This window comes from Pristis pectinata, chromosome 22 (genome assembly GCF_009764475.1).
Source record: "Pristis pectinata isolate sPriPec2 chromosome 22, sPriPec2.1.pri, whole genome shotgun sequence".
Classification (NCBI taxonomy): domain Eukaryota; kingdom Metazoa; phylum Chordata; class Chondrichthyes; order Rhinopristiformes; family Pristidae; genus Pristis; species Pristis pectinata.
This window is the reverse complement of record NC_067426.1, coordinates 35,677,187-35,703,281: the sequence shown is the minus strand read 5'-3', so window position 1 is coordinate 35,703,281 and position 26,095 is coordinate 35,677,187. Positions and strand designations below refer to the sequence as shown.

At 44.4% G+C, this 26,095-nt stretch overlaps 1 protein-coding gene across 4 annotated transcripts in view; it reads left to right on the top strand.

Annotated features, from left to right (window-relative positions):
* The window catches only part of adgrb2 (adhesion G protein-coupled receptor B2), an 898,475-nt gene that overhangs the window by 244,329 nt on the left and 628,051 nt on the right, over positions 1-26,095 (top strand). For 3 of the 4 annotated variants that reach the window (XM_052036168.1, XM_052036167.1, XM_052036165.1), the window contains exon 3: positions 16,925-17,008. The exons of the other annotated variant lie outside the window; for it this stretch is intronic. In XM_052036168.1, the coding sequence (XP_051892128.1) occupies positions 16,925-17,008 (84 nt within the window). The remainder of the gene's footprint in view (positions 1-16,924; positions 17,009-26,095) is intronic. 4 annotated transcript variants of the gene reach the window in all.

Sequence of the window (26,095 nt, the reverse complement as noted above, 5' to 3'; positions counted from 1 at the left end):
AGCTGCATATGTACTTTGTAAAAAAAATAATCCTCTAATGCCCATGCAAGAGTACTAGTAATGGTGAGAAGTCCGAATCTAAGAAATATCATCTTTCTTCCGGCGGCCATTGTTTACAGTCACTCAGACGAATCCAGCGTTCCTGGCCCTGTACTTTCACAGCTGTAGGGGTTTGGAGTAGTATCTGGAGGGGCCCTTCCACCGAGGTCTGAGTTTAGGGCGCTCCCTCAGGGCGCTCCCAATCTCGTATCAGTACCGAATCTCCAATATCCAGGTCAGGCAGTTCCGCATTCTGTCCTTCTAGTGGTTTAAAGGCACTCTCCACCTGTGAATGAAGAAACTTTAGAGAGGACATAGGTTGTCTGAAATACCTTTGTAGTTCATCCCCCATGATATTAAGGTCAACCATGGTGGGGGGCTGGGTGTCAGCGTCCCATAGGGTTCTTCCCTGGCGTCCATAGACGATTTCGGCAGCCGACACCCTGGTGGCTGAGTGGGGGGTAATTCTCATGTGGTATAATGCTAAGGGGAGAACCTTCAGCCAATTTAGACCCGTCTCTGAAACTAATTTAGTTAGTTCATTCTTCAGGGTGCCGTTAGCTCGTTCTACTTTACCCGCGGCCTGAGGGTGGTAGGTGCAATGGAACTGCTGTTCGATATGCAGTGCGTCACACAATTCCTTATTTATTTTCCCTATGAAGTGGGGACCCTTGTCTGAAATTATCTGTTGGGGTACCCCAAACCTTGGTATAACCTCTGTAAGCAATAACTTCACCAACGTTGAGGCCTTATTGTTGGTGGTTGGAAAAGCTTCAATCCATCTACTCAATACATCAACGATAACAAGACAGTACTTATAAAAATGTACACGCGGTAATTCAATAAAGTTGAGTTGTATACATTCAAAAGGACCACCTGGCAAGGGGGTTTTGCCGGGGGTGCACCTCACCCCTTTCCCAGCATTGGTTTGTTGGCATATCAACCACGATCATATTTTGCCTTGCGCTGCTTCCTCCAATCTGGAGTGCCACCAGGTACGTAGTAAAATGTTACTCATTCCCTCCTTGCCAAGATGGGTGTCAGAATGTAGGCAGTCAATAAGCATTGGTAACAAAGAATCAGGTATACATACTTGACCGACTGGAGTAATCCAGAGACCGTGTGGCGCAGAGTGCGTACACCCGTGCGCCTTCGACATTTGTTTTTCTGCGTCGGGGCATCCCCCTGTAAGTGCTGCACAGTGACCATATCTGGGGTGCCCTGCATTGTTATCTTTGGTTTACAAGCAACTGCCTGTTTTTCTGCAGTTGAAACGATTTTAGACCCCTGGTGTGCTGCCAATTTAGCCTCTGCGTCTGCCCTGTTATTGCCCTGTGTTACTAGGGAGGCGTCTGAAAGGTGAGACGAGCATTTAATGATGGCCAATTTGTTAGGGAGGAGGATGGCCTGGAGGAGGTTCTTTACATAAGCTGCATTCTGTATGGGGCTACCTGTAGAGGTCAAAAATCCCCTGTGCGCCCAGAGTTGGCCAAAATCATGGGCAACTCCAAAAGCACAGCGGGAATCAGTGAAGATGTTAGCTACTTTGTCCTTGGCTAAAATACAAGCTCTGGTCAGGGCAAAGAAAAGTTCTGCTTTTTGGGCAGAGACTGGGGGCTGCAAAGATGCAGACTCCACAACGTGGGAGTCGTTTACTATGGCATAGCCGCAAAGGCGAGTTCCCTGTGCAGAAATGGAGGAACTACCGGTGACATACAGGTTTAAGTCTGCTGACCGGAAGGCCTTATCCGAAAGGTCCAGACGGGGTGTAGTTGAAAAGTGGTTATGGCGTTAAAACAGTCATGTGGTGGATCTGCAAGATTCTCCGGTGGGGCCTCTGGAAAGGTGGCAGGGTTATGGTGGTGCAGTAGGCAAAAAGTGAGGAGTGGGTTATTCAGGAGCGCTACCTCATATCTGTTTAAGTGGGCCTGAGTAAGGTGTTGCGTCTGATGAGAGGTTAGGAGTGCCATTATGGTGTGGGAGGAATAAACAACTACTGACTGTTGCAGGGTTATATTGGAGGCTGCTGTTACTTGGGAATAGATGGCTGGAAGCATCTGTGAGCATGGCGGGAGCCCCCTGGTAACTGGGTCCAGCCGAGTGGAATAATATGCCACCGGTCTTTTTCTATCCCATGGGTTGAGTAAGGACGGCTGTAGTGCAGTCCTCCAGAACATTCACAAAAAGCTGAAATGGGCGGTCATATAGAGGGCGTCCCAGGGCCGGGGTGGTGGCAAGGGCCTGTTTGAGCTTATCAAAGGCCTCCTTTCGTTCCTCCATAAGTTCAGAAGGTCCCACGGACTGGCTTGAAGCCAGGGGTGTGAGGTGCTTAGTAAGGAGGGCCACATTAGGTAGCCACTGCCTGCAGAGATTTACTAAACCTAAGAAGGCGCACATACCCTTCGGGGTAGTGGGCGGTGGGGTAGCAATGATGGGTGCAATATGTTCAGGATTGAGCCTGAAGAGTGTGACCAGAAATTTCACCTGATGCTGGGTACTTTTTACTTTCTGTAGAGGTATTACGTATCCCCAAGAGTGGAGTGCGTTAAGTAGTCTATTGGTGTCCGCGACGTTGGCGGGCTCTGAGGGGCTTGCCAATAAAAAGGTTATCGACATACTGGACAATGGTGGGATTTGTCAGAAAGTTGCAACCCTTGGAGTTGTTTATGCAAAACTTAGGAGAAAATAGTTGGAGAGTGTGTAGAACCTTGCGGAGGCACGTCCAGGTGTATTGCTGACCTTGGAAGGTGAAAGCAAACAGGTACTGCGAGTTGGGATTAGGGGAATTGCAAAAAAATGCATGCTGGAGGTCCACAATAGTAAAAATACAGGAGTCGGCAGGGATGCTGCTGAGAATGGTGGCTGGGTTCGGGACCACGGGATGTCATGTCTCCACTATCTCATTGACCTTACGCAGGTCTTGTACAAGGCACCATTCCGTCCGTTGGGGTTTGGGGATGGTAAAATGGGGGTGTTGCAAGGTGATTGGCAAGGAATCAGAATGCCCTGTTTGCAGAATGAATCTATTAAATGGGTTGATGCCGTCAACTGCCTCTCTCCGAAGGGGGGTACTGTGGGACGGAAGGCAGTTGTGCTCCCGGTCTTACATGGATTTGGACTGGGGTCACTGGGGTGAATCCTACCTCAGCTTTCGACGTGGGCTCATAAATTGGGAGTTGGCTCATCCGAAGGGAGTCGGTGGGGCAGATGGTGGCGTAAACAGCCTGTCATCGAGAAGGGGTGAGGTAATGTCAGGGTCCCTTCTGGCAGTATCTAGGGAATCCCGTAAAGGCCTGTGTCTGCCTGTGCCTCAAGCCGGTGGGCTAGAATCCAGCTCCTTTGGTTATGACCCTCATTAACTGACAGGGTAATGTGAGGGGACATCAAGCCTGACTGATTCCACAATTCATTAGGCACTTGAACTAAAAGTGCTGCCCCTTCCTTACCTACTACTTCCCTTAAAATAGTGACAGTCACCATGCTACCCAGGTAGGAGCATACAACCCTTCTAGCTCTCTTGAGACCCCTGTGGGGTCATAAGCTAGTATCACATGCGGGTCAGGGGTTTTCAAGGGTGGGTCAAAATCTCTGTTCGTGAAGTTCACCGTCCACCACTGAGGAGGCTGGTGAATCCAGACGATCCTATGGGGTTTAGGGCCAGTAATGGTAATTCCTTCATCCAGGCATTGTATTTTGAGTCGGAGGGAGCAGAGCAGGTCCCTCCTGGCCAAGTTAACCCCTAGGTCTGGGGTTACTGTGAATTGGATCAGACATTCCCGATCTCCAAATTTCACTTGTAAAGGTTCAGTTAAGGGGTAGGATCTTTCCTGTCCCTCCAGCCCGCTCAATGGAACTGAGGCAGTGGACAGTTTAAAATCATGCTGGGTGATACAAGGAGCTTCGAGGGATGAGGTATTTGCCCCCGTGTCTATCATAAAGGGGATCGGCTTTCCCTCAACTAAGAAGTTGACGATGGGTTCATCGACCGGGTAATCGGTGAGGGTAGGGTACATGGAATGGCTACTCCCCACAGCTAGTCAGGCAGAAAACGGGTTGTTAGTTGAAAAAGGTTGTTGTCTACCGGGGGGTCTAGTCTGCTGATGGCAGTAGTGGGGGCAGTCCCGCCGCCAATGGTCAGGTGCCCCACAAAGGTAGCATCCTGTCGACCTGACGCTCGCCGGTGCGGGTTATTGGGGTCCCCTGGGTTCTGGGTAATTAGGAGGGGGTGGTGGTGGCTCACAAGGGGGGCCTGTACGCTGGGGCTCTTGCGTCATTGGGGTACAGTGGATATCCTTTACCAGGCCGGTCAACCCCTCCTGGAACGCAAAACTGCCATTCCATTTGATATCCCGTATTATCGGAGTAGGGAGGTCGGGTCCGAGGGGGTCTCTGGACCATTTCCTGTTTTACCCTTGTGGCTTTTGAATTGTGCCCGGAAGTGGACTAGGGCCCTCCTCATGGCTTGTTATGTATGGTCAGGCCAATTCATGTTATTAGTGCGGATAGCTGACGCCACTCCCTCAAGAATACATTGTAATAGGAGGGCGTTAAACTGGGGGGAGGCATTGCCTCTGTTGTAGGCATCGTCCCCCGCATAGGTAACCGGTAAAGTGGAACAGAAATGGTCCCAAAAATCTGGGCCGTCCTCATCCTGTTTCAGTCGGCATTCTAAAACCTTAGTTATGTCAATAGGCTGTTGGAGGGTTTTGCGAAGGGCAGTTCTAATGGTGGTTACCTGGTCCTGAGGCCGGACGGCTGCCTGAAAGGCTGTCCAGTCCACATAGTTTCCCAGGTGTTCTTTCCACCTTTCCCCCTCATTAGTTGTAAGGGCCATGCAATGAAGACTGCAAAGGTCTTGGGGGGTGGCCTGGTACTTCTGAATTGTTCCGATCACATAATCTATGAAATCCTCCGGGTTGGTTTTATGGTTGGGCGCCTGACTCATGATTAGGCACTTCTCCTGAGGCTTCCAAGGGGTGTAGATTTGGATTGTAGGATTAGTGCTCGCTTGGGTTGGATCGGGATTGGGAACACTCCTGTTGGAGAATTGTATTTTAACCTTGGCTCCCTTTACCTTATTCAACATAGGTGGTGGGCCGGGATCTTTAGGGTCATCATAATCAGGAGTAGAATTGGAGTCATAATCGGTGTCTGTCTGAGAATCCACTAACGGTCTGTCCCCTACCAAAAAGTTCCGTTGCTTGTCTGTGGCCTTGGAGCCGTTCGTATATGGGCTTTCTCTCTGTCTAAGCTGATTCCTGGCTTGGGACGCAATAGGGCCATGGAATTGTCCTTGGGACGGGACTTGGCTGGCAGTCGGTGGTGGTGAGAGCGGAACAGTTTGCGGACTAGTCGCATTATATGGTGGCGGCAGTGAAAAGGTGGGGTAGGTAGGGGCTGTGGGTTGGACCATCCAATCCTCCTAATTTTCGTCCGTATCATTACTTTGGAACAACAGGGGCATGCCAGACATGTTGGGAGGTACCTCCACTTTATCCTTATTTCTTTTATTTTTATTCCTACGTTTTTCCTTATTCTCCAGATCTACCCCTTCTCTATCTCTTCTGTTCCTCTCAGCATCGTGGTCTCCGCACTGAGACTTCAGAACTTCCCAACTTCCCAACTCTTAGGATTTCCCTTTTCATCACACACACTAATTCCCATTCTGTGCGCATTATGTTCCCAACTATTCTATTTAGATTTATTTGTTAGGTCTTTGGCTGTTTTTCTTCAAGTAGACATTAATATTTTCCATTTTTCCCCTGTATTGTGCTCCCAAATCGCCCTTTCTGCTTTTAGGCACTTATCCACATCCCAAGTTCCCCTCAGTGGCCATATTTAATTTCCCAATTTTTTATTAAGGCATGCCGATAATTTACAGAAGTTACTCTCATTCTTCGGATCGTCTTTACATAACTTAGATAGTGGGGTATTGGACCCAGACTTATCAAGAGTTTGTCCCATTTTGTTTTCTTCCCGATCGTACAGTACAAATCGCTGCAATTATCTATAAGATTGGTCTCTTTCCTTCACCCACTTCAGGTTCCTGACCTTTCCCTGTGGGATTTCCCCTCTTAAGAACCGGTCTAAGGCAGGGTGGTAGTACCGGAGAACCAATCTCAAAACTTAGAGCTCAAAACTTTCAAATTCACAAACTTAAAACCCAAACCTGGGGACTCGAACCCCAAACCCGAAACTGGGGACTTGAACCCCAAACGCGAAACTAACGAAACTGGGGACTTGAACCCCGAACCTGAAATTACCTTAACTGGGGACTCGAACCCCTCTTACCTGTGGCACTCGGACAGGTTCGCGAGGAGTCCGTCAGAGGATATTCGACAAGCGAAGGGATCGATCAGGTGTCCGACTCCCTGAAAGGGATCAAGGTGAATCGTACCTTGTGGGCCCTTCTGTCTCAGGTAGTCGTTATCCCCGTCGATTGCTCACGCCGCTTCCGAAACCTCGTATTGGACTCCTGGCTGGCTCGCCAAGTTGTCGTTTCGGAATTAAGTTTTCACTTCTGTCCGCTGTAAAGTAACACAGTGCCACGAGGTCGATTCGATAAAACGCGTTTATTAGCAGTGCACCGCTAAGGAGCGTCTCTTCAGCACTCGTTAAGAGTTGCTTTCCCGAGGTCTCTCCGTACAAAGGAGCAGACAGAAATTTATACAGATATTGTCACGCACACTTAGTGCATGCGGCGCCACGAGTTTCGGTCAAGCCACAGAGATCCCGAGACAGACATCGCACCTATTGTCCAGCATAACTGAGTTATAATCAAGAAATTCAAAGACAGGTATCACCCCTCATTGTTTAGGACAAGCTTCCCACTCATTGTTTATTGCACCCAGTACTCCTATTGTTTAGCATAACGGGACTGAAACCAAGGTTCCGGACAAAGTAATTAACACCTTATCCATTGAGTCAGCAGCTTGCGTGCTCTTGCTTGTGAGGTATTTTTTCTATCCGCTATAGGTATGGTGACAGTTTTTAACCCTTTACTTCCTCACCAGCATTTGGATAGAGTCTGAGTAGGAGGAGTCAACATGGCTTTGTGTGGGGAAAGTCACGTTTGACAAATCTTTTAGATTTTTTTTAAAGAGGTAACCAAAAGGTTAGAGCAATGGATGTTGTCTATTTGAACTTCAGCGAGGCCTTCGACAAGGTCCCGCATGGTAGGCTGGTCTGGAAGGTTAGGTCCTGTGGAGTCCAGAGAGAGGTGGATTCAAAATTGGCTCGGAGGTAAGCAGAAAGTTGTTTCTCAGAATGGAGACTGCTGACCGGTGGCCTGCTGCAGGAGTTGATGTTGGAACCCTTTGTTATTCATTACTTTTCTGAATGATTTGGATGTGAATCCACAAGGCTTGATCAGTAAGTTTGCAGATGATACGAAATTAGGAGGCATTGTTGATTGTGAAGAAGGTTATTGTAGCTTACAGGGGGATCTTGATCAGTTAGGGAAGTGGGCCGAGGAGTGGCAAATGGATTTCAGTACAGGTAAGTGTGAGATGATGAATTTTGGAAAGTCATACCAGTGTATGACTTATTCAATGAATGCTAGGGCACCAGCGAATGTAATGAACAAAAGGACCGAGGAGTACAAGTGAACAGTTTGTTGAAAGTGACGTTACAGGTAGATAGGGTGGTGATAAAGGTATTTAGCATGCTGGCCTTTATCAGTCAGGGCATTGAGTATAGGAGTTGAGATCTTATGTTGTAATTGCATATATCATTAGTGAGGCCAAACTTGAGTACTGTGTACAGTTTTGATCACCTTGTTATAGAAAAGATGTGGTTAAACTGGAAAGAGTACAGGAAAGATTTACGAGGATGTTGCCAGGACCAGAGGACCTGAGTTATAGGGAGAGGTTGGCCAGGCTAGGTCTTTATTCCTTGGAATGTAGGAGAATGGGGGGTGACCTCATAGAAGTGTTTAACAGTCTTTTCCCCAGGGTAGGGGAGTCCAAAACTAGGGGGCATAGGTTTAGGGTGAGAGTGGAAAGACTTAAAAGGGACTTGAGGGGCTTCTTTTTCACGCAGAGGATGATGAGTATATGGAAATAGCTGCCAGAGGAAGTGGTTGAGGCAGGTACAATAGAATCATTTAAGAAGCACTTGGACAGGTACATGGAGGGGTGGGGCTTAGAGAGATACGGGCCAAACGCAGAAAATTACGGCTAGCTGGGTGGACAACATGATCAACATGGACTGGTAGGGTGGAAGGGTCCGTGCTGTATTGCTCTATGACTCTAAGTTGAATAATGTATGTATCTGGTGCTAAGTGAAGTCTGTTGTGAAAGCATACAGTGACTTTAAATGTGTAATGTCATCCTGAAGCAAGTGATCAATCTTGTGGCAGTGCAGTTAAAATCAATGACTCATGTGCTATCAATGCAAAACAAGACAGCACTAAAACCAGCTCTGAAATATTCTTTGTCGGTAGTAAACCCAATGAATTAAGAGATCTATAATGGAGATTTTATTGTGGTTGACGAGGAAGATTTTGCATGTATACTTGGAATGGAGGGATTGTCCAGCAGAAGGGACTGACAAAGTTGTATCATCTTGGAGGTAGGCAAAAGAATACAGGCACACTACAGCCATCATGTTACCAGAGACCAACCACCATCAAGAGGATGAAGTGTATCTTAGATGTGTTTGAAGGCAGTGGTGATTTGACAGACACCACAACCCAAATCATTCAAGGGAGTGGGGCATTGGTTTGGGGCTGGAAGGATTGTTCATTGACACAAGTATCTGGAGGACATTGTGCTATAGCACGCACAGAGACTGACTAATTCTTTTGGATATTCATTTTCCTTTATTTTCATTATTAAAGAAGGGATGTAACATTTGTGAATCATGTAATATTGGATGCATACTCCTATTAGCCTGTGACCAACTGCAGTGTCTATATATTACCACAATATTTAGGGAAGTCTCTGTCAGCAGAGAAATTGCCTTCTTATCTAGTGGTAATAGACATACAACAGAGAAAGGATATATGTCTTTTCCTATGTTTTTGTTTAATAATCCACTTCATTAGGGTAACCAACCAGCTGGCCTCCTTAGAAAGTGATACTGTTAACTGTGTAACAGAGCCAAGGTACAAAGAAATGTGTGTTCCATAATCAAGTTAGATAGAATGGTGAACTGTCAGGGGAGGGGAAAGGAAAAAGAAAACAAACAGGCAGATAGAGCAGAGGACCCCGGAGGCTGTTCCCCTCAGTAACAGGTTTTCTGCTTTGGAGGCTGTTGAAGGAGATGACCTGCCAGGGCCTAGCAGCAGTAGCTAGGGCTGTGACACTGGGACTGGTCCTGCTGCTCAGAAGGGAAGGGAGGAGAGGAGGAAGGCAGTAGTGATAGGGGACTCGATAGGGAAATAGATAGGAGGTTCTGTGGCAGTGAGCATAAATCCCGGCTGGTATGTTGCCTCCCAGGTGCCAGGGTCCGGGATGTCACTGATCGGGTTCATAGGATTCTAGAGCGGAAGGGAGAACAGCCAGAAGTCGTGGTTCATGTTGGTACCAATGACATAGGTGGGAAGAGGGATGAGGTCCTGAAAAGTGAGTTTAGCGAACTAGGCAGAAGGCCGAAGGATAGGACCTCGAGGGTAGCGATCTCGGGATTGCTGCCAGTGCCATGCGATAGTGAAGGTAGGAATAGGAGGAGATGGCAAATAAATGCGTGGCTGAGAAGTTGGTGCAGGAGGGAAGGTTTTAGATTTTAGTATCATTAGGATCTCTTCTGGGGAACGTGGGACCTGTACAGAGAGGACAGGTTACACCGGAAGTTGAGGGGGGCCAATATCCTTGTGGCCAGGTTTGCTAGGGTGGTTCAGGAGGGTTTAAACTAGATTGCGAGGGGGAAGGGAACCAGAGGAGTAGGTCAGAGGAAGAAGAGGATGGGGAAAAGTCAGATCTGACAGGTAGAGAGGCTTTGAGGAAGGAGAAGCAGAGTACAGGCTACAAAAGTAGTAAGGTGGATGGGCTAAAGTGCATTTACTTGGATGCGAGAAGCATCAGGAATAAGGGAGATGAACTGAGAGCTTGAATAAGTACATGGGACTATGATATTGTGGCTATTACAGAGAGATGGCTGACATCAGGGCAGGAATGGATATTGAATATTCCTGGTTTTCAGTGTTTTAAAAGGGATGGGGGGGAGAGGAGGAGGAGGGGTGGTGATACTGGTCAGAGACACTGTTACAGCTGCAGAAAGGGTAGATAATGTAGAAGGATCCTCTCTAGAGTCAATATGGGTGGAAGTTAGGAAAAAGAAAGGAGCAGTTACCCTCCTGGGAGTATTCTATAGGCCCCCCAGTAGCAGTAGGGATACTGAAGAGCAGATTGGGAGGCAGTTTTTGGAGAGATGCGGAAATAACAGGGTTATTATAATGGGAGACTTCAGCTATCCAAATATTAATTGGCACCTACTTAGTGCCAAAGGTTTAGACGGGGCGCAGTGTTTTAAGTGTGTCCAGGACGGATTCCTGACACGGTATGTTGACAGGCCAACTAGAGCGAATGCCATATTAGATCTAGTTTTAGGTAATGAACCGGGTCAGGTGACAGATCTATTGGTGGGTGAGCATTTGGGGGACAGTGACCATTGCTCCATAACCTTTAGAATTGTCATGGACAGGGATAGGAGCAAAGAGAATGGGAAGATATTTAATTGGGGAAAGGCAAATTATGAGGCTATAAGGTGAGAACTTGGGAGTGTAAATTGGGATGACATTTTTGAAGGGAAATGTACTATGGAGATGTGGTCGATGTTCAGGGATCTTTTGCAGGATGTTAGGGATAAATTTGTCCCGGTGAGGCAGAGAAGGAATGGTAGGGTGAAGGAAGCGTGGGTGACGAGAGAGGTGGAACAACTAGTTAGGAAGAAGAGGGCAGCATACATAAGGTGTAAGCAGCAAGGATCGGACAGGGCTCGTGAGGAATATAGAGTAGCAAGGAAGGAACTTAAGAAAGGGCTGAGGATAGCGAGAAGGGGACATGAAAAGGCTTTGGCAAGTAGGGTTAAGGAGAATCCCAAGGCTTTTTTCTCGTACATAAAGAGCAGAAGGATGGCTAGGGTAAAGGTAGGTCTGATTAAAGACAAAGGTGGGAGGATGTGCCTGGAAGCTGTGGAAGTGGGTGAGGTTCTCAATGAATACTTCTCTTCAGTATTCACCAAGGAGAGGGGTCATGATGATGCTGAGAACAGTGTAGGTGAGGGTAATGTTCTAGAGTATGTAGATATTAAGAGAGAGGATGTGTTGGAGTTGTTAGAAAATATTAGGACAGATAAGTCCCCAGGGCCTGATGGAATATTCCCCAGGCTGCTTCGTGAGGCGAGGGAGGAGATTGCTGAACCATTGGCTAGGATCTTTGAGTCCTCATTGTCAACGGGGATGGTACTGGAGGATTGGAGGGTGGCAAATGTTGTCGCCTTATTCAAAAAAGGTAGTAGGGATAGTCCAGGGAATTACAGACCGGTGAGCCTTACGTCTGTGGTGGGTAAGCTGTTGGAAAGGATTCTAAGAGATAGGATCTATGAGCATTTGGAGAAACATGGACTGATTAGGGACAGCCAGCTTGGCTTTGTGAAGGGAAGATCTTGCCTCACAAGCCTGATAGGGTTCTTTGAGGAGGTGACCAGGAAGATTGATGAGGGTAGTGCAGTGGATGTGGTCTACATGGATTTTAGTAAGGCGTTTGACATGGTTCCATATGGTAGGCTTCTTCAGAAGGTCAGAGGCCAAGGGATCCGGGGGAGCTTGGCTGTGTGGATTCAAAATTGGCTTGCCTGTAGAAAGCAGAGGGTTGTGGTGGAGGGAGTGCATTCGGATTGGAGGGCTGTGACTAGCGGTGTCCCGCCGGGATCGGTTCTGGGACCTCTACTTTTTGTGATATTTATTAACGACTTAGACGAGGGGGTGGAAGGCTGGGTTAGCAAGTTTGCAGATGACACAAAGATTGGTGGTGTTGTGGATAGTGTGGAGGGCTGTCGAAGCTTACAAAGGGATATTGATAGGATGCAGAGCTGGGTTGACAAGTGGCAGATGGAGTTCAATCCAGAGAAATGTGAGGTAGTACACTTTGGAAGGACAAACTCCAAGGCGGAATACAAGGTAAATGGCAGGATTCTGGGCAGTGTGGAGGAACAGAGGGATCTGGGGGTTCATATCCACAGATCACTGAAAGTTGCCTCGTAGGTGGATAGGGTAGTTAAGAAAGCTTATGGGATGTTAGCTTTCATAAGTCGTGGGATCGAGTTTAAGAGCCGCGAAGTGATGATGCAGCTTTACAAAACTCTGGTTAGGCCACACTTAGAGCACTGTGTCCAGTTCTGGTCGCCTCATTATAGGAAGGATGTGGAGGCATTGGAAAGGGTGCAGAGGAGATTTACCAGGATGCTGCCTGGATTAGAGAGTATGGATTATGAGGAGAGACTAAAAGAGCTAGGGCTGTTCTCATTGGAGAGAAGGAGGATGAGGGGAGACATAATAGAGGTGTACAAGATATTGAGAGTAATAGATAGAGTGGACAGCCAGTGCCTCTTTCCCAGGGCACCAATGCTCAAAACAAGAGGACATGGCTTTAAGGTATTGGGTGGGAAGTTCAAGGGTGATGTTGGAGGCAGGTTTTTCACCCAGGGAGTGGTTGGTGCATGGAATGTGCTGCCTGGGGCGGTGGTGGAGGCTGATACATTGGACAAGTTCAAGAGATTGTTAGATAAGCATATGGAGGAATTTAAGTCAGAGGGATATGTGGGAGGAAGGGGTTAGGTAGTCTTAGGTGTGGTTTGAATGGCGGCACAACATGGTGGGCCGAAGGGCCTGTATTGTGCTGTATTGTTCTGTGGTTCTAAGTATATATTAAGGTTGTGCCACAGGAAGGGAGACATGTTATAGAAAGTAAAATGCTATAAGCATACAATGATGTGGAGGGAGAGAGCCATATCCTAAAAACAGAATGTCATAAAGAGGCAGCTGTCCTGTACAGCTCTCTTAGGGCAGGTTCGTATGATGCTGATTATATGTTACTGTGACAGCTATGTGATAGGTAAACTGGGGTTATAATGTAGTGACATTATTGGACAAAGTATTTTTCAGTAAGATTAGGAAGACGTTTATTTATTATTCAGCATTACATTCTGAGCCTATGACCATAAAAAACTGATGGACAGGAAATAATTGACATGTCCACTCGGTGTTCAATACTGCGCTGTTTCCTTGTATATTATTGTACTAAAACTCTTCATTGCTTAAAAAATCCCCTGGAAGAGACAAAAGCCAAGTAAAAAAAAAAATTGCAAATTCCTCCCCAAATCCTATATGTGATCAAAACTACCCTGTTATGTTTGTTCTTCATCAAGAGACAGACTTCGCGTGGGTTTAACATCTGATAATTTTTATTAAACTTCAGCAGACTGGCTTGCTTTCCCTGTCTTTTTACAGCCACTTCCTGTTCCCCTATGTGACCCCTTGCATTGCCTACTGGGAAGTGTAGTTCTTTATTATAACTACATAATAACACATCTTCCCCTTTTAAAGAAAAACAAACACAATACTTTGTCCTTATAAACCTGCCAAGAACCCTTGTTCACTCAGCAGCTTTCAGTCAGTCTCTGAGGTGGTTTCATGGTCCTTTTTGGCCTGATACTTGTTTTTGCAGGTGTGTTGCTTTCATTTGCTGCATTACTATTGGTGTTTTCGTGGGAACTCTGGTCCACATGTTCAACATGTTCATTTTCTCCATATGCTGGCCCCTTTGGTGTACTGACAGGGGGTGGGTCACAGCCATGGGTTGGAGCTTGTGGTTGTAGATCCACACGGTTCCTCCTCAGAGGTGTCCCTCAGTCTGGATCTGGTATGAATGTGGATTTACTTCCTCTTGCACAACTCCTTGCATGGACCATGTGCCAGAATCATGATCTCGGATTTGCACTTGATCCCCAGGCTTCAGGACTGGTAGGCTTTTCGCTGTCTTGTCGTGATTCTGTTTCTGCTTTTCTTTCCCTTCCTCTTTAGCCTGTTTGACCTTGTGTGCTCCTTCAGGTGTCAACAGGTTTTCATGTATTGGAAGGTTAGTATGTATGCGTCGACCCATCAGCATTTGGGCTGGTGAAAGGCCGTTCTGCAGTGGCATACTTCTGTAAATCATTAGACTTCTATGGAAATCCTCTCATCCACCTTGCGCTTTCTTCATGAGGCCCTTCACCACCTTAACTGAACTCTCTGCTAGGCCATTAGATTTTGGGTGATGTGGGCTTGAGGTTATATGTTGAAACCCCCAAACATTAGCAAAGGATTCAAATTCACAGTTCGAAAATTGTGGACCATTGTCTGATACTCCTTCACATGGAACTCCATGCCTCGCAAACACAGCTTTCAGGAATGTGATAACTGCTTTGCTGGACGTTGATTGGATTGTCGCAGCCTCTGGGTAATTGGAAAAGTATTCTGTTCCAACAATATGGCTCTTCCCATTCCAGTCAAACAAATCCACTCCAACTTTGAAATATGGCTTGTCTAGTACAGGGTGTGGTGTAAGTGGTTCTGCTTGTTGCTTTGGTCTGTAGGTAAGGCATATTTCACGAAGCAATGGTCCGGCTGACGTCTTGGTTCATTCTTGGCCAGTACATCACTTCACGTGCTCTACGTTTACATTTTTCCTCCCCAAGATGGCCTTCGTGTAACTTCTGGAGCATCTTGCGTAGTGACACTGGAATCACAAACCTGTTCCTTTTGAAGACCATATCTTTCACTACTGACAATTCAGCTCTGCATGCCCAATAATCCCAAACACACATTGGACAGTCATCCTTTGCTGCTGGCCATCCTTTCCGTATTGTATCATTGAGTACTTTCATTGTTTCATCTGTCTCTGCTGCTTTCCTAATCTGCTCTGTTCTATCCGGAGATACTGGAAGAGGGGTGACAATCATGTCAACATCGGCCTGTATATCTGCATTAACCTGTTGGTCACTCTTTTCTGTCTTGACAACTGCTCGAGACAGCGCATCAGCAGCAAACATATGTTTTCCCAGTATGTAGATCATCTTCACATCATATTTCTGCAGCCTTATCAACATGCACTGTATCCTCATGGGACAGTCGTTCAGTGGTTTGGATATACCTGTAATTGAGACCAATGGTTTATGGTCTGTCTCCACTTCAATAGCTTGCTTGTAGATGTACTGATGGAACCTTTCACGTGCATATGTACTGGCGAGAAGCTCTTTCTCTATCTGTGCATAGTTGGCTTCCGCACTTGTTAAAGCCCTTGATGCATAGGCCACAGGTTGCCATGTGCCATCATGCTGCTGCAGTAGTACTGATCCAAGGCTGTGCCGGGATGCATCAGCTGATATCCTGATAGGCCTTTCCGGATCATAAAACTTCAGCACGGGCTGTTCAGTTAGGACCCTTTTCAACGTCTGGAAACACTCTTCTTGCTCATGAGACCAAATCCATTCATTTTGTTGCTCATGGAGTGACCTAAGTGGTGCTGACACTGTTGACAGTTGAGGGATGAACTTAGCCAGGTAAGTCACCATCCCTAAGAAACGTCTCACCTCCTCTTTGTTCTGGGGCCTCTCCATTTTTTCAATGGCTGACGTCTTTCTTGGGTCAGGCTTTACTCCCTCTTCAGATATGACTTCTTCTGTGAAGATCAGTGTCTTAACACAAAATTCACATTTCTCTTTATTTAATTTCAAATTGACATTCCTTGTCACGTCAAGCACTTGTCTCAGTCGAGTATCACGTTCCTCCTTGGTGGACCCCCAGACGATGATGTCATCCATCATGGTCTCGACACCAGGTATGCCCTGAAAAATCATGTAGATGATTTCGTGGTAGACTTCTGGTGTGGACAGGATCCCGCATGGCAGCCAAAGATAGTGATATCTTCCTTGTGTTAAAAGTACACAGTCTCGAACTTGCCTCATCAAGCTTCATCTGCCAAAACCCAGATGATGCGTCGAGCTTGCTAAACCATTTGACACCTGAAAACCGGGACATGATCTCCTCCCACGTTAGCAATTTAAAATGCTCTCTCTTGATGGCTTTATTGAGATCTCTTGAGTCTAGACATATCCGCACTGCTCCATTTTTCTTTTGCACAATGACAAGTGAAATCACCCAATCTGATGGTTCTTCAAGTTTCTGTATGACATTCATCTGTTCCATGCATGCTAGTTCTTGTATAAGTTTATCTCTAAGTTGAAACGGAACTTTCCTGTATGCATGGAGAACAGGAGCCACTGCCTCATCTATGTGAATTTTGTGTATTGGCAGTGATTAATATTATGTGGTACCGGTTCCATAATTGAGATTATCATCATTCTTACCTGAAACAGATACAGCTCTAATTTGAAGAAATTCAGCTTCATTTGCATAAGCCTGCAACATTTTAGAAACATGTACATAGAATCTCCAAGTTCTAATTTAGTTCTTTCCTTAAATGACCTCTAAGCATTGTCCCTGTTTCCCACCTGTTTAGTTGAAATAATTGCTCTGCACAAACACATTTCATTAATAAAAGAAACTTAAACAAATGACACTACAGTTTACAGTTTTATAAATTAAACATTCCCAGCTCTGGAGCATATCTGTGTAACTAATATGCTTAAAATTTTGAATTAATCTTATGGCCCTCATTTACATTTTTTACAAGCCTCAAAGTCAACCATCAATGTGAAGAGGCCAAAACTGGGCACAATATTTTAACTGAGGCCTAACTGAGAACTTGTAAACAGCCAAATGGTCTACTTTGTTTTGTAGTCCTCAAAATACACTTCAGTGAAAAAAAAATCAAAGTTGTCATTTTTTTTGGAAATTGAGTCAGTTTAGTTCAAGGGGTTAAATGGGTTTATCTTCTTTTTTCAGGAAGTGAAATTAAGAAACAACGGAAAATTAGAAGGCAGCATCCAAGATCAGCAGATGACTCTGGAACATTTATGGCACAAATTGGTAATTTTACTGACTTTCCTATATAAGAATGTTATGTTCCAAAATTGTAACTCAATCCTCATGTTTTGTTGCCAAAATTATAGTTTCATAATCTTTCAGACAGATAAGCCCATTTGGATAAGATTTAAAAAAAGAGATGAAAGGCTAAAAACGAGCCTAAAATGAAAATGCAGAAGGAAGGGAAACAACATAATTTCGATAATAAATTTGAAATGTTTTATTGTTTTAGTATTATAAATTCAATAAACATGCCACAATTTGCTAAGTTTGTTAATAATTGAGATGGAGGGCGTATTTCAAAAATAGGTTAATGCACTGGTTTCTTTATAGCTTCCAGACTCCCAAGTTTGCCATAATTCATGTTTTTAACAAGAAAAATGTACACGAGAAGGAAGTGGTCAACTTGTTGAATCGCTTGAATCTTAATTTTTGTTCTAGTTTCACAAGTACCTCTCAAATTACATCAAGGTTGTAGGACAGATCCATGTTTACATAGTTTACATAGATCCAAGTGAAACGTAGTTGGCCTCAGTCTAGCATTTATCTTTTCATCACCCCGGCAACAGAACTTTATTATTACCACTCCTCACTGCCACTGTCCTCTCGCCTCCACCATTTTTGCTGGTTTAAACCCTGAATAAGGAGGCACACTCCATACTGAAGATCTGAAGAGGTTTCTAAATATCTTTTCTCCTCTCCAATCTGGGTGCTCAAGTACCCTTTTTTGCTTCAACAACTTTTGTATCATAGCATGCAAATGCATTGTATTCTTGATCCCACTAAATGCAAATCTGAGTTTATGAAATCTATTGCCTCTAGGGTTTCTTCTCATTAGTGATATTATTAGTACAGACTCATACCATATCTTCATAAAAACACCTGGAAGACCTGTAGTTAAAATTGGGATCAGGCATGTTGGGTACTTGAGTCATGACTGGATATATGGATACTTTATTCATACAGTCTGAGGCCAATTCCTGGTTGTTCAAGTAACCTCCACCGAGAATGAAAGTGCGTGGAGCCAGAGGATGTGGGTGAAATCTTAACTGAATACTTCTCATCTGTATTCACTGAGGACATTGTTGTTGGATAATTCAGGGAGGGGAGCAGTGAATTTTGAGCACGTTATCACTAAAGAGTAGGAACTATTAGGCATGTTAGCAGGCTTAAAGGTGGATAAATCCCTAGGCCAGATATTTATCCCAGACTGCTATGGGAGTTAAGGGAGGTGCTTGCTGGGGTCCTGACACAGATTCCTAGGTCTACATTGGCCACAGGTGAGGAACCAAAAAACTGAAGAACAAATTATCTTGACGCTATGAGTCAGAGGGTGATAGTGAGGCTTGCTTTTGTGATTGGAAGGCTGTGACTAGTGGTGTACCACAGAGATCAGTGCAGTGGCCCTTAACGATTTGGATATGAACATAGGTGGTAGGATTAGTAAGTTTGCAGATGACATTAAAAATTGGTGTTGTTGTTGATAGGAGCATTGGGCTTAAGGGTGATATTGATCAGTTCGTAAGATGGACAGGGCAATGGCAAACAATTTAATTTTACTAAGTGCAAGGGGATGCAGTTTGGGAGGAATAATGAAGGTAGAGCATTGAGGAATAGAGAGTACTTAGTGTGCAAGTCTGAGGATCCCTGAAAGTGGCATCACAGCTAGATAAGGTGGTGAAGGCGGCATAGGGGATACTTGCCTTCATTAGCCAGGGAACATAATATAAGACCCAGGAGGTATGGTACAATTTTATAAAACGTTCGTTAGGCCATACCTGTTCTACTGTGTACAGTTCTGGTCACCACACCACAGCAAGGACATGCTGGTACTGGAGAGGGTGCAGAAAAGATTCACAGGGATGTTATGAGCAGAGATGGGATATGCTGGGTTTATTTTCCTTGGAGCAGAGCAGGCTAAGGGGACCTGACAGAGATGTACAAAATTTTCAGGGTAGCGAAAGGGTAGGGGGAAGAGGGAGGAGTTCCGAGGAAGAATTTTTTTTCACTCAGAGGAAGTTGGGATAGGTACACCTCCTGAGTGGATGGTAGAAACAAGTACTTTCACAACATTTAAGAAGTATCAAGACGAGCTCTTGAGTGGCCAAGTCATAGAAGGCTTCAGACCTAATACTGGTAAGTGGAATTAATATAGATGATTACTTGATGGTTGGCATGGAAATAGTGGATGGAAGAACCTGTTTCAGTTCTGTATGACTATAATTCTGTGACTCTATGAAAAATAAGAATCAAAAAGGATGTAAAATAAGTCAGGACACTAATGTTTACAAAAGAGTTTTACTCTGCATGATCACTTGAATGTCCTTCAATACTGGATAACCCAACTGAATTAATGTTTAATTGTAAGGGATATTTGTTTTTAGTGGATACAAAGTTAAAAAAGTAGTACTTAAGATATTAAATGGAGGACTGCATGTTCCTCTGTTGATCTTTGGCAAGTTATCAACTGAGTAATCTTGCAACTTAGTCTACTTGTGTCTTATTTGTTGGGCCAATATGAGAGATCGCTCTTGAAACTATTTGAAGCAGTTTGAATATTTTGGCACATCAAAATAATATTCAGCTTTTAATCTCAAGGCAGCTTCTCAAGGAAAATGATCTGATTCCAATGGGTTAAGAAATTGTTAATATAAACCAGAGTTCAGAGACATAACTGACAGATACTGTCATGTCAATCAGAATGAGAACTGAAGGAAGATGAAACTCTTTTTCTGCTGCTGAAGCAAAAAAAGATAGCAGATGAGCTGAGAATCAGATGCATATTCTTTTATGATGAGTTGATTGGGCTGATAGCTATCTGGTGGTTCCCTTGAGTGCAAGTATGGAATCCGCTGGAGCTCATGTCAGTGAATCCAGCAGCAGTTCCACAGAGTACTATGCTGAAGGGCTGGATACACTTTTAACCTGGGACCTCTGCTTAATGCTAATTATCTAGCATGGCCCCATTCAGTTAAATGTCACTAATCTTAACTAAAAATGGTAAGTGAAGGTGATTGTTTTTTTTGCTTTATTTTACTTAGTGTTGTTATTTTTACTTAATTTATATAGAGTAAATATGGTTTTAAATGAATTTATTATTTTTACATTTTATATAAATTACTTAAATGTTTTTGGACTCTAAATGATCATCAGAGATGTTTAGAGAGAGTGGAAAATGCCTGATGGCAGCATGAGCTGTCAAAAGTCGTCAGGCAGCCTGTTGTAAGGCAAGTGGTTGTTTTGATTTCTGCTTCCTGGAACCTTGTGGCCTGACAATGAGGCTGACATGACATTGGGGGTGCATTTCCACAGAAGATACCCCATTAGAGGTAAATGCAAAGAGTGAGTTAGATCAAATGGAATGTGACCATTTTTTATTCCCATACAATTTGCTCAAAAAAAAGCATACACTTCCAAACCACTTTGTATTAATTTTCCTCAAAGGAACTTTCTGGGGAATGCCTTATATGAAAATATATCTTCTTCAAAAGCAGAAACAACTGTTTATCTTTCAAGGAGAATATTCTCTCTGTTGACTGCATTAATTGTGTCAAATTTCTTTCCCTGTCATTAATCAGGAAAATTAGTTTTCAACCATACTGAACTTGCCTCTTGGTCCTAGCCTCTCCTTCCTCTCTGTGAAAAACTTACCTCTCAGATTTCCTTTAAATTCTCCCCTCTTACCTTAAACCTGTGCCTTCTAATTCCAAACTCCCCAGCCCTGGGAAAAACATTCTGACTATCTGTCCTATCTACGCCCCTCATAGTTTTATAATTCTCTATAAGGTCACCCTTCAGCCTCCCATGTTCCAGTGAGAATAAGCTCAGCCTATCCCATCTCTCCTTATAGCTATAGCCCTCCATTACAGGCAACATCCTGGTGAATCTCTTCTGCATTCTCTCTATTGCTAACAAATCCGTCCTGCAATTAGAACTGCACACTGTACTCTGTTCAGTGTAAACAATATTTTTTACGCCATGATGTCCCATCCTCTTATATTCAGTACACTGGCCTGTGAAGGGAAGCATAACAAATGCTTTTTTCACTACCCCATCCACCTGTGTCACTGCATTCAGGGAGCTGAGGGCTTGCACCTCAAGGTCTCTCTGTCCATTAGTGCTCCTAAGGTCACTGCTATTTTTCCTGCCAGAATTTGTATTATGTCCTGCCAGAATTTGTATTGCCTTACACTTACCTGGATTCCTTCTGCCACTACTTAGCCCAATTTACTATCTATTAATGTTCCGCTGTATCCTCAGACAACTTCCTTCACTGTCCACATCTTCATCAATTTTTGTGTCATCTGCAATACTTACTAATTGTACCATAAAACATTCTCATCCAAGTCATAGAATAACACAGCATGGAAACAGGCCCTTCAGCCCAATTCATCTGTGAAGTCTTTCTATACAATTCCACTGTTCCATATACACAATCCCACAACCCCATACACACAATCCCACAAAGTCTGATGGACAACTTTGCATAAACTAGTTTGTTTCATCTGTTCAGTACATTAAGGAGCCTCTGGTAATATATTCCTCGATGTGATTTTTTTTAGTTTTTGCGTTATCTTAGATGGCATAGTATTGAAATTGGTATAAGTGCTTGTAGCCTGACATACAACAAGATAATTCCTTCAGTGAACAACTGTCCTATCATAAACAGCTCAAGATGCTGGATCGGTATTCTTTGGATTTCAGAAAAATGAGTGTGATCTTATTGAAATATATAAGATCCTGTCCAGGCACATCAGTGTAGAGTAAGAACAAAAGAGACTGCAGATGCTGGAATCACAGCTGCTCCTTGACTCATTGAATTCTACTAATGTTATGTTTTTTGTTATTAAGGGTAGAAGTTGAGATATTGTCTCCCTTGGGAAGGTTTTGAATAAGAGGATATGGTGGCCTGTTAAAACTGAGATGCTTTGTAATTTCTTCCAGCAGAGTGTGATGAATCTCTGGAATTCTCTACCCCAGAAAATTGCGGAGACTAGATCACTGGGGGTACTAAAGAGGAGAAAGATTGGGGAATTAAAGGCTATGGGGAATTGGGACAGAAGAGGAGTTGAGGCCTGGGGCAGATCAGCCATGATCATATTGAATGGTGGGGCAGGCTTGAGGAACCTGGTGGCCTATTCTCCTGCTCCTATTTTATTGTGTTCATCCTGAGATCCCCACCATCACAAGAGCCAGTCTTCAAGCAGTTCAGTTCACTTGATGTCAAAAAATGGCTGAGAGCACTTGAAACAACAGAGGCTATGGAACGGGATAAAATCCCAGCTGTAGTATATTTTGGGCTTTGGAACAAACCACACTCCTTTATCAAATCTGCTTCAGTACAGTTACAATTCCAGTATCTACCCCACAATGCAGAAAGTGGGCCAGTTCTCTTCCTGTTCACAAAAACTGGAAGAAATCCAATCTGGCGGATTACTACTCAGTCAGTGTCCTCTTGATCATCAGCAAAGTGGTACAAGGCTTTAGATTAATAGTCAAAGCACATAAATTAGCCCTTCAGCCCACTGTATCTGTGCTGACCATTAAGCACCAGTCAACATTAATCCCAGTTTTCCACTCACAAAACCTGGAGAGTAGGTTCACCTGATAGCATGATTGAGTGTTGGTAGATTAACTGGGTTAACTGGCAACATGAATTGTCCTAGTCTTGGTGGGCGACAGAAGAATAAAGTGGAGGTGGGTGTGGCATAGTTAATCATGATGCAAATTGGTAAATTGACAATAATAAACCAATTTACATCCTGATTACCTACCCCTCTCCCACCTCCACCCCTATCTCCGCAAGGGCCTCTGCAATTTTTCTCCAGCCTCCACAAACTTCGAGGATGCATTTGGTCATCCGCCTTAATATGCTATAAAACTACAAATACCTCCTCTCTGGTAATATGAATTTTCTCCAAAACAACTCCACTTGTTTCCCTTATCTCTTGAGCAACCATGATTTTCTCTTCAGTAAATGCCAGCAGTAACTACCAGTAAATATCAGTAAATTCAGTAAGGCCAGCTGCAGTTTAGAACCCTAACCTCTGGGCATGTCCTATCCTTTTCCATCACTGTCTTAAAACTAATAGAATTATGGTCGCTGGATCCAAAATGCTCACTGACAGACACTTCTGCCACTTGTCCTACCTCATTACCCCAGGAGGAGGTCCAGTGTCACACCCTCCCTAGTAAGTTACTCTACATATTGACTCAGGAAACTTTCTAGAACATAGAACATTACAGCACAGTACAGGCCCTTAGGCCTGGACACTTCACAAATTTTCACCCCATTCAGGCCCTTAACATTCTGTGTGGCCCAGTCAATATCGGGGAAATTAAAATCTCCCACTAGTTCAAGCCTGTTATTCCTACAACTATGAGCAATTTATCTACACACCTACTCCTCAAGTTCTCACTGACTATTGGGGGGGGGGGGGGGGTCGATAATACAGTCCCATTAGAGTGCTCCTCTCCTCGTTTCTAAGTTCTACCCATATGGCCTCACTGGATGATCCCCCAAGAATATCATTTCTAAGCACTGCTGTTACATCCTCCCTAATCAAAAACGCAACAACCCCTCCTCACTTACCTTTACCTCTGTCATGCTGGAAGCATTATATTCTGGAATATTGACTTGCCAGTCCTGCCCTTCTCTCAGTCATGTTTCTGTTATGGCTATAACATCTCAGTCCTTAGACAATCCACACTCTGAGTTCGTAACCCTTCCCTGTTAAGCCTTTTGCATTGAAATAATGCAGTTTAACTGGGTATTCTTTTCCCTCCCTTTACTGTGCCCCTGGCTATCCTGATTACTAAGCAGGCTACTTCCATGACTTGCTCCTGCTCAGAGGCCCAGCCCCCTGCCAATTTAGTTTAAACCCTCCCATGTAGCACTAACATTTCCCTGCAAGGTATTGGTCCCTCTCTGGTTCAAATGCAATCTGTCCCTCTTGTACAGGTTGTCCCTGCCCCAGAAGAGATCCCAATGATCCAGGAAACTGATTCCCTGCCCCCTGCACCAGCTCCTCAGCCATAAATTCATCTGACCTATCTTCCTATTTCTGACCTCACTGGCACATGGCACTGAATAATCCAGAGATCACTACCCTTGAGGTCCTGCTTTTTAAACTTCTTACCTAACTCCCTGCACTCATGTGGCAGGACCTCATCCCTTATTCTACCTAGGTTGTTAGTACCAACATGAACAACACACTGACTGTTTGCTCTCCCCTTCAAGAATGTTCTGCACCCACTCAGAAACATTCTTGACCCTGCCACACTGGAGGCAACACACCATCCTGGCGTCTCTTCTGTGGCCACAGAATCTCCTGATGTGTCCCCCTCACTGTCAAGTCTTCTACGACTATCACTCTGTCTGACTACACCCTTTCCCTCTGAGCTTCGGATCTAGTCACAGTGCCAGAGATCTGACTGCTGCTGCTGCTGCTAGCCTCTAAAAAATCATCTCCCCCCCTCTCCCCCAATAGTATCCAAAGAAGTGTGTCTGTTAATGAATGGTCACAGGGGAACCATGCACTGTCTACATACTCCCCTTACTTTTCCTGATGGCCACCCATCTATCTGAAGCCTGCACCTTAGGTGTAACCACCCACTTCTTACAGGAGGAGCATTCCACTACCCTGACACTGAGTCAAATGCTGAAGGTAAACAAGACAATGAAACCTTACCTGTGCCTCCTCACCAAAGCCTCAGCTGTCCATTCTTATACTGGGCCACTCTCACAATAGCCACTCCAAATTGGCCACTCCACTTAACCACACCTCCCTTTTACTGGTTAAAATGCCCTCCAATTAGCCAATCAATGAGATTCTCAGTCTTGGCTCCCTGATCTTGTAAAAGTGAAACTAACAAGCAACAAAACTTGCCTTTTTAGAAGTTCCCACTTTCACTCTCAGTCTGAAAGAATACCAAAGTTGCAATCTGTCTGATTCAGCCTTAAGCAGTGGCTGGGGTGAATGGAATTTGTGGCAGCTGAAATAAGGAATTTGGTAGTGTAATCACTTGGAGTTGCTGAGTTAGGCTTGTTACTGTCAGTACAAGCTCAAAAAATCTCTTTTATGATTACGAGACACAAAAGACTGCAGATGCTGGAAATCTGGAGCGACACACAAAATGCTGGAGGAACTTAGTGGGTCAGGCAGCACCTGTGGAGGGAAATGGTCCACTTTAGGATTACACGTATTGGTTTAATGCCAATTCACTGTAAAGTTCTGTATTATTCACTTAAACACTAAATTTCACTATCAGAACCTAATTCTCAAAATCCACTTTGCTTACATATATTTTTCCTCATTAGAAGTATTACATTGGAAATGATTTTTCAGATAAGCAGTACTATTTACATTTTTAAGAATAAAGTTAGAATATTATTAAGGATATTCTTTTAAAGGTTATTCTATAGGTATTTATCTTGGATATTGACGCAGCAAAAGTATGCAGTATTACAGGAGCTTTATATTATTTTCCCCACTTAACTTAATAAATTGCAATGAAATCACTTCTATCATTCATTTTTTCAGGCACGATAGTGTAGCAGTTAGTGTAAAGCTATTACTGCGCCAGCGACCTCGGTTCAATTCCAGCTGCTGTCTGTAAGGAGTTTGTATGTTTTCCCCAGGTCAGCTTGGGTTTAGAACATAGAACATAGAACAATTACAGCACAATTCAGGCCCTTCGGCCCACAAAGCTGTGCCGAACATGTCCCTACCCTAGAAATTACTAGGCTTACCCATAGCCCTCTATTTTACTCAGCTCCATATACCTATCTAACAGTCTCTTGAAAGCCCGTATCGTATCAGTCTCCACCACCGTTTCTGGCAGCCCATTCCACGCACTCACCACTCTCTGAGTAAAAAACTTACCCCTGACATTTCCTCTATATCTACTCCCCAGCACCTTAAACCTATGTCCTCTTGTGGCCGCCAATTCAGCCCTGGGGAAAAGCCTCTGACTATCTACCCAATCAATACCTCTCATCATCTTATACACCTCAATCAGGTCCCCCCTCATCCTCCGTCTCTCCAAGGAGAAAAGGCCGAGTTCCCTCAACCTGCTTTCATAAGGCAT